Below are 12,003 nucleotides of genomic sequence, written 5' to 3'. Positions count from 1 at the left end.
TTATGGGGATTTGTATTTTTTTGTAGTTCTATATATATCATGGACTAGTAGGCTTGATCTTGCTAGGTTGAACCATGGTATGTTAACTTTTGTTGCTAATTAAGGGTACATGAGCTGATAAAATTCACATGTTTAGGTTGCTTTGCTTTCTTAATGCCTTTTTTAAAATCTTTACAGAAGTTATTAATAATAGATCTATTAGTCTAGCTGATAAGATTATTTCTCATCTACAAACATCTTTCGCAAAAGGGTAGGTTTATTTAAGATGGGTTAATCATACTCCATTAAAATTTTATTAATGAGGTGGTTAGAAAGAAAAGAGATCATTCAAGCCAAAGAGAACAAATATCATGTACCCTCACGTCGTTGAAAGGCGCCGTCGGGCAAAGCTCGATCCCCGGCGAGCAGCGGAAGCGTGAGACACGGCGGAGTGGTGGGGGCGCGGCGACGGCAAGGCGCTCAGCCGGGCGGTGGTGTGGGACAACCTTTAGGCCGTGGTAGTTGCGTGGTGTGTGGCAAAGGCATGGCGTCGGTGTCCGACAGGTGCAGGGACGACAGCGTGAATGCAGATCTGATGTGGGGGTTGACTCTGGTCTCCCTTGGTCGGGTGGCGGCGAGGTGCTTGGCGCCTCCATTGGCAGCCTTCGGTGTGAATCCGTCAAGCAGAGGGCTGGGTCATGGCGGGAATCTCATGCGCCCTGCCATGATCTGGTACGATCGTGGTGCGGTGTATGCACTAGTTGGAGATGTGGTCACAGTAGCTTGGGCGACGACGGATGGTGTTCGATGGCGAGACGCGGGTCGTGCTGGCTCCTCCCTTCTCCTGGGTCCATGCCGGCAAATCGGGCTACTTGCGTGCGGGAGATGGCTAGGACCTGGGGCTCATACTCGGGAAGATCAGATTGGGGCTCATGGCGGTTCGGAGCTCCTGCTCCATGTAGGCGATGACGGGCTCGGTTCGGGCCGTGCCCGTGGGCGATGAGGTCCCTCTCATCGTGGGTGCGGTGCTCGATGGTGGTGGTTCGGTCACCGCTATTCTGTCAGGCAGATCGACGTCGAAGGTCATGGGCATGGCGTCGTGTGAGATTGCTCAACAACAACCGTCGGTAGTCACGGGGTTGTATCTCCGCAGGTCCACCGAGACTAGCTGGAGATGCAGGTGTGGGCGCCTCCTACCATGGATGCGTCGACCCACAGTCCATGGTTGATGTCGGGTTAGGAGTGAAAGGAGACACCTTCTACTTTTCCTACCGCAATGTGGGCAGTTGGTGGTATCTCGGACATGGATGTCGTGGGGGCGGCCCCGTATCATGGTCCGCATGATTGGCTCTCCAGCGGGCACCATGGCGGCGGTGATGGCTTGGATAATTAATTTTAAGCCCCTACTTGTATCCCACCGGTTTGATTTGCCACTAGTTTAAAAAATCAGTTTTGCCCGAGTGTATTTGCTCCTCTTATGCTTTTGCCCTTGACCATTTAACCATTATTTTAAAAACTTCATAACAAATTCATATTAATCAAAAAATGGAAATAAGATATCAAAATATTCTAAAAAAACATCATCTGTAATAACTTTAGTAATACTAATAATCTCGTGTGGCTTAAATAACACCTTTGTTGTGAATGCAAATGACATGCACATATAGATGACGTTTTCTAGAACTTTTTGATATCTTATTTATATTTTTTGATTTAATATGAATTTTTCAAAATGACGTCAAACAGTCAAAGAGAAAAAGCATTAGAGGAGCAAACATGCTTGGGCAGAATTGGTGGGTTTTTTTAAGGACCGCGATATTTGGCACGCATGTGCCAAATAGCAAAAACTACCACCCAACTCCTTTCTTCCCTAATTACTCTTATTTCACTTGCATTCCTTTCTCTAATAACATGTATGCACTATTTGACAACAAAACAGTTGTCATCCTCGATTCTCTTTACTTCGAAAATTCAAAATGTTTTGTAGCTCAAACCATCGGTCCGTTGCAAAAACCGTTTTCACATGAAAAATGCATCGCGATGAGTTCTTCGAAACCACTCGGGTGAGACTCTTACTGGGTCAACAACTCTCTTTATGTGTGTGCTTGATGTCGCTGCAGCGGAAGTTTTGGCGTTGAAGAATGACATGGAGCTAGCGGACCAGTGGGGATGCTCAAATGTAATCTTCGAATCTGATTGTCTTGAGATTATCCAGGCATGCAAGGGGGAAGTTGATATCCTGAGTCCTTATTCTGCCACTCTGAATGAGTGTTTTCGTTTAGCTTAAAATATTGGTTTAGTTTTGTACTCTCACTGTCCAAGGAAAGGAAACAAGGTGGCACACAAGCTCGCTAGGAGTTCCTATGATTCTAATTCTATAATTTCTTGGGAGGGTGATCCTCCGCAGATTATCCTATCTGAACTTGTTAGTGATGTAACAATTATTTGATTTGAATAAAGTGTGCCACAAGTTTAAAAAAAGGAGTCACCTAACCTAGTTGGTTTTTAGTGTGAGAATTTGTTCATGAGGTTGTGGATCAATGCCCTCCCATGACACTATTTTTTGTTGGCTATGAACTCACATCTCACAACCGTAGGAAAAGATAAGAGGAAACGGGAGAGAAGAACAGCTGCAGAGAAAAAAAAGAAGGGGAGGAGCGCTAGAGAAGTGCTCACGTACGAGAGAAAAACAAACCACGGAGAGAAAAAGGAAACGGCCGCTACGATCGGGATCACATAGGTGTGTTTGTTTCCAGGGACTTTTTTGTGTAGGGACTAGAAAAAGTCTCTCTTAAAGACTTTTTTACCAAACGGGAGGGACTTTTTAGGGACTAAACTAGGCATTTGGGACTAAACGAAGAAGACTCTCAAGGAGAGTCTTTTTGGGATTTTTTGGGACTTTTCCAATAATGCCCCTCCATGCACCCATTGGCCCGCCACCCCATGGTGTTGTTTGATTGTTATTTTTCTATATACTAGGGGCAACATGGTCATTTAATAACCTCTAGGAAGGGACTAGGAACTTTTTAGTCTCTGGAAACAAACAGGGAGGGACTTTTTAGAGACTAGGGACTTTTTAGTTGGGACTAGAAAAAGTTCTAGGACTAGAGAACCAAACACCACCATAGCATGAGAGAAAAAACAATCTGTAGAAAAAAAAAGGAAAACGGGATTACAGCATGTCCGGACCGAGGAAGCCAGCCAACGTGGTTTTGTATCGGTCCACAAAGCAGTCCGAACGCAATTTCTCATGCAAAACGGAGATAAAAGTGAGGGAGGTTTGCGGAATTCCGGACACGAGAAACATACGAATCTGACACCCGAGGCCCACCCAAAACCCTTCGCAGCCCCCACAACTCCATCCTCTCCATTTTCTCTCCTTCCTTCTTTCTCTCTCTTGCCGCCACCGCTCCACCATCCCGGCCACCACGCCACACCCTGCCGGAAATCCGCGTCTCTGCCACCTCCGGCGATCCAGCAAGGCTCCCCGTCGCTTCTCCTCCGTCTCCGTTCAACCCCTGTCCTCTGACCGCCTCACCAGGTACCATCCTCTACCATGCCCGACAACTGTTCGATGAATTGCCGGAGCTAAAAACACTTGTCCCTTCTTGTTTGCAGCAATGGATTCCGATTTGGAGTACATATACGAGCAGTATGTTGAGTCCTTCAATGGCTCGTCGGACGAGGAGGAGTACTCCGATGAGAAGGCGATGATGCAGACGGTCCTTAAAGACGCGGAGCGTGCGAAGGAGCATATTCTCAATTCCAAGGGCTCAATCATGGGTCATCGAGTGCTCAACCGCAACAGGGCGCGCAGACATTTGACACCGATGGCCGACTACTTTGCCCCCGATGCACTATTTGCCGACTATTTTTGCCGGCGTTTTCGGATGCGCAAGACCGTCTTCGATTGTTTGTACCATGGCGTCCGGTCCTACGATGACTACTTCATCCTAAAAAAGGACGTCGTGGGAACGATTGACTTCTCTGGTTACCAGAAGTGCACGACTGCACTCCAGATGCTTGTATATGGCACGACCGCTGATTCGTGGGACGAGTACCTATGGATGCATGAGAGCACATACGGAGATGCCATGGTCATGTTTGCAACTGCCGTGGTCGAGGTGTTTGGACCTCAATACCTGAGAGAATCAACTATGGCACACACCGAGAGGCTCCTGATAATCTCAGAAGCAAGAGGGTGGCCAGGTTTGCTTGGATCTCTTGACTGCATGCATTGGAATTGGAAGGACTGCATGAAGGCTTTACAAGGGCAATATCAGGGGCGTGTTAAGAAGCTCACCATCATTCTTGAAGCAGTTGCATCATAGGATCTTTGAATTTGGCACGCTTTCTTTGGCATGCCCGAGTCTCACAATGACATCAATGTGCTGCAACGATCACCGTTGTTTGTGAGTCTGACTGAAGGAAAAGATCCTCCTTGCCACTATACTGTCAATGGACATGAGTATAACTTGGGCTACTATCTGGTTGACAATATCTGTCCTCCATGGGCTACCTTTATCAGCACCGTCTCAAACCCAATTGGCTAGAAAAAGGCTCACTTTGCTCAAAGACAAGAAGCGGCTAGAAATGATGTCGAGAGGGCATTTGGAGTTCTTCAGGCCCGTTTTGCAGTTCTTCGTGGACCTGCAAAACAATGGGATCTGGAGACCTTGTGGGAGGTGATGGCATGTTGTGTGATCATGCCACAACATGATCGTATGTTGCCGCAGCTCTGGAATTTGAGAACATGGGTGATCCTATCCAACTTCTGGACCAGAATCCGGCCGCATTTGAGGAGTTTATTCAAATGCATCAACAAATTCGACATCGACCAACTCACGAGCAGCTCAAGGAAGATCTGATTGAGCATCAGTGGACCGTGAAAGGGGACAACAATGTTGGGATGTAAATAATTGAACTTTTTAAAATATAAACTAGTGTTGCATGCGGCTATTTGAACTTCTGTGCCCTTTGCATGCAGCTACTTGATCGTGTGGACTGGGGAAAATCCGGAAGGTCGGATGTATGCTTGGATGTCGACCCGCATCCGTGTCGACGTACTGCCCCCCTCCCCCCCAGCCCACGTCTGCGGATGGATGCGGTAGGTTTTTGCGGGTCGTCGTTGAAGATGCCCTTAGAGAGATCAACAGGGAAGGAGGATCGCGCTAGGTAATCGAACATGGGACGAGGCGTTCGGTACTTCTACACAAAAGATCCGGCGTGCCAGATACATACTCCCTCCTTTCCGGTTTATTGGGCTCATCTTATTTTCTTGGTTTTACCATATTATAAGTCTTATTTTCATTTCTTTCCACCACATGTTCACATTCCAAGGTGCATTAAATTGATGCATGTAAGGATTAAAAGAAACCAACTAATGCATGTAACCATTCCTACTCATTTAGACTACCCATAGTGGGAGTAACATAGATGGTAACAGCACACATATCTAGGCAAAATAGATGATGTGGCAAGTAATTAATAAAGAAAGAGAGCCATGTGGTAACATAGCTAGTTACTCATATTATGAGCAACATCACACATACCAATACAAGATGAGTCTACAATCTAATAAATGAAGTGTTGCATGACACCGCACAGATGTTACTCCCCACTATAAAGGTAGTAACATAGACTAGTAACATATGCATGTTACTAATCTAAGTTACTCATCACTGTGCCTAGTCTTAGTGGTCATCCATGCATATATTGTAATTAATGCAGATTAAAGTTTGAGTAATTTTGTAAACTACGAGATACATTTCTCCACTCATCATCTACCTTGGTTGATAAGATTTCAAATTTAAGCCATATAAACCGGAAAAGAGCGAGTATCTCATTTTTTGAAACTACGGGCAAATCAAACAGATGGATCCAACTAGTTTATGTTTTACCCACCATGCCAAATCATGCCATGTTGTGTGTTTACCTTTTTCCTTGGTTATGTGGTCGTGTTCTATTTAATGTATCACTTTTACTAAAACACATCTAGATATGCTCTAAATACTACACATCTAAGTCTTGTGTCATTGATTTTGCACAAAGATTCGTGCGGTTATTTTCTTTCTTTTTTTTCTTTTTCTTTTGGGTGTGTTTAGGGCACATCTAGATGCACCCTAATTATTGCACATCTAAGTGACTCATTCAAACATAAAAAGAAGAAGAGAAAAAAATGCTCACATGAATCTCCGCGTAAGATCAATGACATAAGATTTAGATGTGCAATACTTAATGGTACATCTAGCAAAACTGTTTTCTTTATATGTATGATTGACATTTATATGTAGAATAACTAGGGCACATCTAGATGTGCCCTAGACAGACCCTGGGTGTGTCTAGCGCTCATCTAGATGAGACTTAACCAAGTCACATCTAACTCCTACATAACTTGATTTCGTCAAGATTAATGCAGGTTTAATAATAATAATAATAATAATAATAATAATAATAATAATATGTTTGATCACTCAAATGATATGTAGAAGTTAGATAAGACTTTGTTATTTCTCATCTAAATGAGATATAGCAAATCTATTCGATAAAACCCACCCATTTTTCAAAATCTAAAAATATAGATTTTGGGCACTCTAGCAGATTCTCTATTTTAACATTTTCACGAGTCTCCTTTTAAACACCCGTTCCTTTCTGTAAATATGTAGAAATTATATGATCAAACATAAATTTTTATTGTAAATTAATATAATCAGACATCAATCTTTGTTGCAAATCATATTATTCTTAACAATGGGTTTTCTACCAAGTCCTCAAGAACATGATGGAACTACTCACAAGACATCATAATGAACATGATCTGTGAGAAATGAACATGTATGAAAATCTTATGGTATATATCTTTCACTAATAAAACACAACAGAGAAAGTACTAACCAACAATTAACACTATGAAGTGGGCACGGTAACCGAGCAACAGTGATAAGTGTAGGGGATCAATCGTAAATCCTTTTGAAAAGTAAAGTGTTGAACCTAATGAGGAGCAGAACAAATTTGTTTGTGGAAAATATCAAGGACCATAGTAAAAACTGCAAAGACTGTTTGCATATTTGTTTGCTCACGAGAATAATTGTAAGAATGTAAAATTACAATAAAAAGTGTAATGGTGCAGCAAGTGACACAACCCTTAATTGTGCTAAGGATAAGGCGAAGATATTACTTTGGATACTTCTCTGAGAATTTCATCTAGTTTCATTGATATTAACTTTCATTGCTTTGATAAGTGTGGTGGAGCCTAAACTTATGTATTGTTCTCACTTGAACAAAAAAACATACTTACCGTATCCACAATTATAAGAGAATAATTAAGATAATAGCATTAAACTTTGGGGTCCCTGCTTACTCCTTATGCAATAACTTTACAAACTCAGGACACAGTAATATCTGTCACTCCGGCCATTCATCCCAAGCAAATTTATCACATAAGACTCTCCTATAGGCCCATAAAGATGAATTGATATGCAGTCCATGCGCGCACAACAGAACTAGAGAATTACAATACAACATAATATCAAAATATTAAACTTTATTCAATTTCACATGGTCACAATAATAAGGATCCTCCCAAGTCCTTCACAAGGTCATGTAGCTCCTACAAGTACCGAAAGTCCTTTGGTTGACCTCGCTCGTCTTCTATGATCATATTGTGCATGATCAGGCCCGCCCTCTGGGGGCCCGGGCCCCTGAAATCGAGGGGGGACGCACCTGGGCCAGTGCTGCTTGGTCCAATCATCCAAAGGCCGAAGCGTGGTCGTAGTAGCATCAGCGCAGGCGAGGCGTACGCACTGCTAAAAAAGAGGCGAGGCGTACGCGACACTGATATCGCCCGGTTGCAGCGAGCGTACTGGATTCCTCCCGCAAACCGTGGGATTAACCACACCATATCGCTCTGAATAGCTTCTGGCCTGCGCCGCCGCATCGATGCTGCACTTCGATCCATGGAACAAGTTCGTCGGCGATGCAGCTCTTCCGCGCCGACCAATTAGTATGCAGCAACGCCTCCTTCTTTTCTAGTTCCCCACGCCCGCCCACCCTGATGGCTTGATTCCTCCTACCTGTGATCTAGGTCATTATCTATTGCACATCTATGTTCGTTTTTTTTTTTGCGGGTGACAACTGCACATCTATGTTCGTTATATGTTGAAGATGGAGAAACTTACCATCTCTTTTGCTTTCATGACTCTGAACATACGTTGATAAGGAAGTTTCAGGGAAGGCACATGTAGAGCAGCAGCAAAACTAAACAACAAATGTGGCATGAGGCATCAATATTTTTATTTTTATTCTGGATTTGATTCAAGATCACAACTAGAGTTGGGTAGATGGACATCTGAATGGCTTCTGAAGGACTTGTAAGGTATCGTTCGATCTTTTCCCGCAAATTTGCGAATTGCACTTGCTGAACAAATATGATTGATAAACAGTCAAATACTGACCATTTTTTTTCCTAAAAGGATAACCTGCCCCCAGGATGTGTTTTTGACTCCGAGATTTCCCATTGTCACCCCCACACGGCCACGCCGAGAGACAAGATACCGAGTCGCCAAGAGGAGACCGCACTACGCACGGTCTCCACTAGCCACCATGACGATGTGTTTACAGAAGGTATGTTTCTATTTGATATGAACATTGTTTTAATGTACTTTAAGAGTTTATTGAATCATTGATAATATTTCATGTATAGATATCGGGTGTTTTGATGCGGTAACACTCGTACACGCTCTGGATGATTCGTGTTGGGTTTGGTGCGTAAGAGTGCACACTAGATGATCATCACTTGCACGCCCGATGAGCGGCGCCGCATATTGCCGCTTAAAAGTTGGTTATTATTTTAGCATTTGTACTAAGAGGGGCCTCGAATTTAAGTTTCGCGTTGGTCCCAAAAACCTCAGGACCGGCCCCGCACACACGCTGTCATGACGCATCATAAAAGCTATTGTTTCCAAAATTTTGCCCGGACAAGGACAATGGCAAATCAAGTTTGCAACACTCCGAATGCTCGCTCTACATCCTTCCTACGGGGGATGCTATTTGGCGCTCGTGCGTAACATGTCCTGATTTCCGATATATAGCAACCTAAATCAGGGTGAGAGAAAACCCACCCATTGAATTACGGAGGAGACCTTGGGTCCCACCATTAGAATTCAATGGGGAAGAGAATTTTGGATGGTCAATACATGGAAGGATAGTGACCAAAACGCGATGCTCGATCGAGCGTTCCAACAGCGCGGCCGCGAAGGAGCTTTCTCGCCTTCCTACATGCTTCCTGATGCTTAGCAAACCAAATTTTCTTGTTTCCTTGAGGGTTTAATATATCCTTTTTTATTTTTTTTCTTCCAAAAGTAATAGTAACGCCATGTTGTATTTTGCACCATTTTTTTGGACTCCACCAATTTTAACAACATCTGCATTTGATATCCGATTTGTTCATCATATTCCCGGCGACCTGGGTGATATAAAGTTGATCACTAGCTAGGAAGCCGGGGGCGAAGGAAATGGTACGTCTAGATGTCCTTCCAGCATCAAGATGGCGGTTTTGATGGACGGCCTAGACTCGGGTTCTCCTTGCACGCACAAGAGCCCAACCTTCACCACCCGCTCCACGGCCGTCGTCTCGACCTCCTCCTCCCTTTTCATGGCCCTCTTCACCTCACCCTTCAGTAGGCACTCATACACCAGCTCCATCAGCGTTTGTTCCTCGCCGGCCTCCTCCATTTCCATGCTCCTCCTGCACGTCACGATCTCGAGCAGCACCACGCCCTAGCTGTACACATCAACCTTCGCCGTGACAGGGCCCGTGCCCCTGTACCACTCGGGGGCCAGGTACCCACGCGTGCCGCGGACACCGGTGAAAGTGCGTGTCTGATTAGGTTGGAGCAGTTTGGCAAGCCTGAAGTCGGCGATCTTGGCCGTGCCGGCTGCGTCTATGAGGATGTTCTGCGGCTTGACGTCACAGTGGGTCACGCGGCTGCTAAGCTCGTCGTGGAGGTAGTGCAGGCCCCGGGCCACGTCGAGTGCGATGCCAAGGCAGTCGGACCACGAAGGCGTTGAGGCACCCCTGAAGAGCAGGTCGGCCACCGAGCCGTTGCTCATGAACTCGTACACCAGGAGGCGGTGCGCGCCCTCGTGACAGAAGCCGAGGAGGCGGACCAGGTTGCGGTGGCTCGTCCGCCTGATGGCGCGCACCTCTCTCTGGAACTCCCGTTCGCCGTCCTCCACGAGCTTCTCCAGCCGCTTCACAGCGATAGCCTTCTCGCAGTTGCGCAGCGCACCTTTGAACACCGTGCCGAACGCACCACGGCCCACCGGGTCACGGAAGCAGTACGTGGCGCGCTCCATCTCCTGGTAGCTGTATGACCTCAGGGGCGCCACCTCCTCCTCCTCCAAGCCTTCGCCGCCGCCGGCCTCCGCGTTTGCGGGTGCCACGTTCCGGAGCACGGCCCTCCGTTTCACGTGGAGTAGCCACCCGGACGCAGTGAAGGCCGACAACGCGACAAATGCTAGGATGCCGATGCAAACCAACATGATGATGGTCGTGCGCCCGATGGGTTTGCTGCCGTTTGTCGCCGCTCCCGCGGTCTTGACGAACAGCGTGTATCTGCCTCCACGGCGGCCATACCGCAAAGGGAGCTGCTGCTTGCTGCACGTGCCTTTGTCCGCGTCCTGCAGTACTGCGACGCACAAGCAGTCGGCCATGCATGCCGTCATGCAGTCTGCCGCGCTCGTGGCCTTGCCCACCACCTCGTACGGTATGTCCGCCCACTCCATGTTTGACATGAACTTCACGGAGAAGTCCACAGTATCTTGTTGCTGCCCTCCTTTACAGTCGCCGGAGTTCACCGTGCAACCGAGCGCCGAATTGCTCGCGTTGACAAAATCGAAACCATGCGGGCACAAACAGCTAGGCCGATCCTGATCGAGGACACAGTAGCTCTTGTACCCACAAACGCCATGGACAAGGCACCGACCGGTCAGAGCGCTCCAGGCGACGGTGGTATTGGACGCACCGCCAGACACGAAGGCATGGCGGTACAAACGCAGAACTCCATCGGGATCAAGCGTGAGTCGGTAGTTGGCTTGCTCTCCCGCTTTTAAGGCCCCAGGCTGTGTCAGGTTCTTGGTAAAGCTGCCATCGTTGTTCACCTGGTAGAGCAGGCCACTGGTATCAAGGCGCAAGATGAGGGTGAAACCCAAATCGAACGTCCCCGTGTTCCAGTACGACGAGGCTACGTCGTTCGGCGTGCCCACCGGGTACAACACCAGGTTGATGTCCTGTTGCTGGTTGGTGAGCTGGTACTTCCCGACGGCCTTGTTGGTGTCAGACACGCCGGAGAAGAGCTGCGCCGCGGGCACGAGGTCCTGCCCGGCGACCAGGGTGTCCGTTGGGGACTCAAACGTCTGCCACACCACCGTGCCGTCAGCGCCGAACAACACAAAGTTGCCGTCATCGCGCATGGCGCCTGTCACGGCCGGCCTTGACGGCTGCGCGACGGTCCTGTCGTGGTCGCGCGCGCCGATCCAGAGCAGACGACCGTCATCGATGAGCCCTAGCACGCAGCCCGTTGCCGTGTCGTTGCGGTTCGCAGTCCACCGTCCACGTGATGGTTACATTGGGCGCTGTGGCCAGCCAGACGCCGACCGCGAGGCCGCCTTCCGTGGCGTAGAAGCCGAAAGAGAAGCGGCCTGACGGGGACGACCAGCCGGCGCCTGCGGCGGCCTTGAGGGAGGACCCAGATGTGATGCCCGTTTGCGCGCATGAGAAGTCGAGGGAAACAAGCATGGCTAGCGCTAAGCACAAGAGCAGATGCAAATGGTAAGCGGCCATGGATGGTGAGCTGCTAAGTGCTAACTAAGCTCAATCTATACTTGCTCGCTAACTGCGTAGAGTACGATGATTGCAGTTACTATTAGCAGTAGTAGCCACCAACCATTCAACAAGTCAATCATGTTTTCTCAAGGAAGACTAGGTTGTTGGGCGAAATATTCGTAGCTTCGACCTTTCCATGG

General features: G+C 47.3%; 1 protein-coding gene across 1 annotated transcript; it reads right to left on the bottom strand.

Moving 5' to 3' along the window:
* Positions 1 to 9,756: 9,756 nt before the first annotated feature.
* Positions 9,757 to 11,788, bottom strand: LOC123143813 (G-type lectin S-receptor-like serine/threonine-protein kinase LECRK4). Its single transcript, XM_044562809.1, has one exon. The coding sequence runs from the start codon at positions 11,449 to 11,451 to the stop codon at positions 9,757 to 9,759; it is 1,695 nt and encodes a 564-aa protein (XP_044418744.1). The 5' UTR covers positions 11,452 to 11,788.
* Between the last annotated feature and the right edge of the window lie 215 nt (positions 11,789 to 12,003).

Source organism: Triticum aestivum, chromosome 6D, assembly GCF_018294505.1.
Source record: "Triticum aestivum cultivar Chinese Spring chromosome 6D, IWGSC CS RefSeq v2.1, whole genome shotgun sequence".
Taxonomy (NCBI): domain Eukaryota; kingdom Viridiplantae; phylum Streptophyta; class Magnoliopsida; order Poales; family Poaceae; genus Triticum; species Triticum aestivum.
Note: the sequence above shows the minus strand (reverse complement) of the source record. Positions and strands in the feature narration are given on the sequence as shown.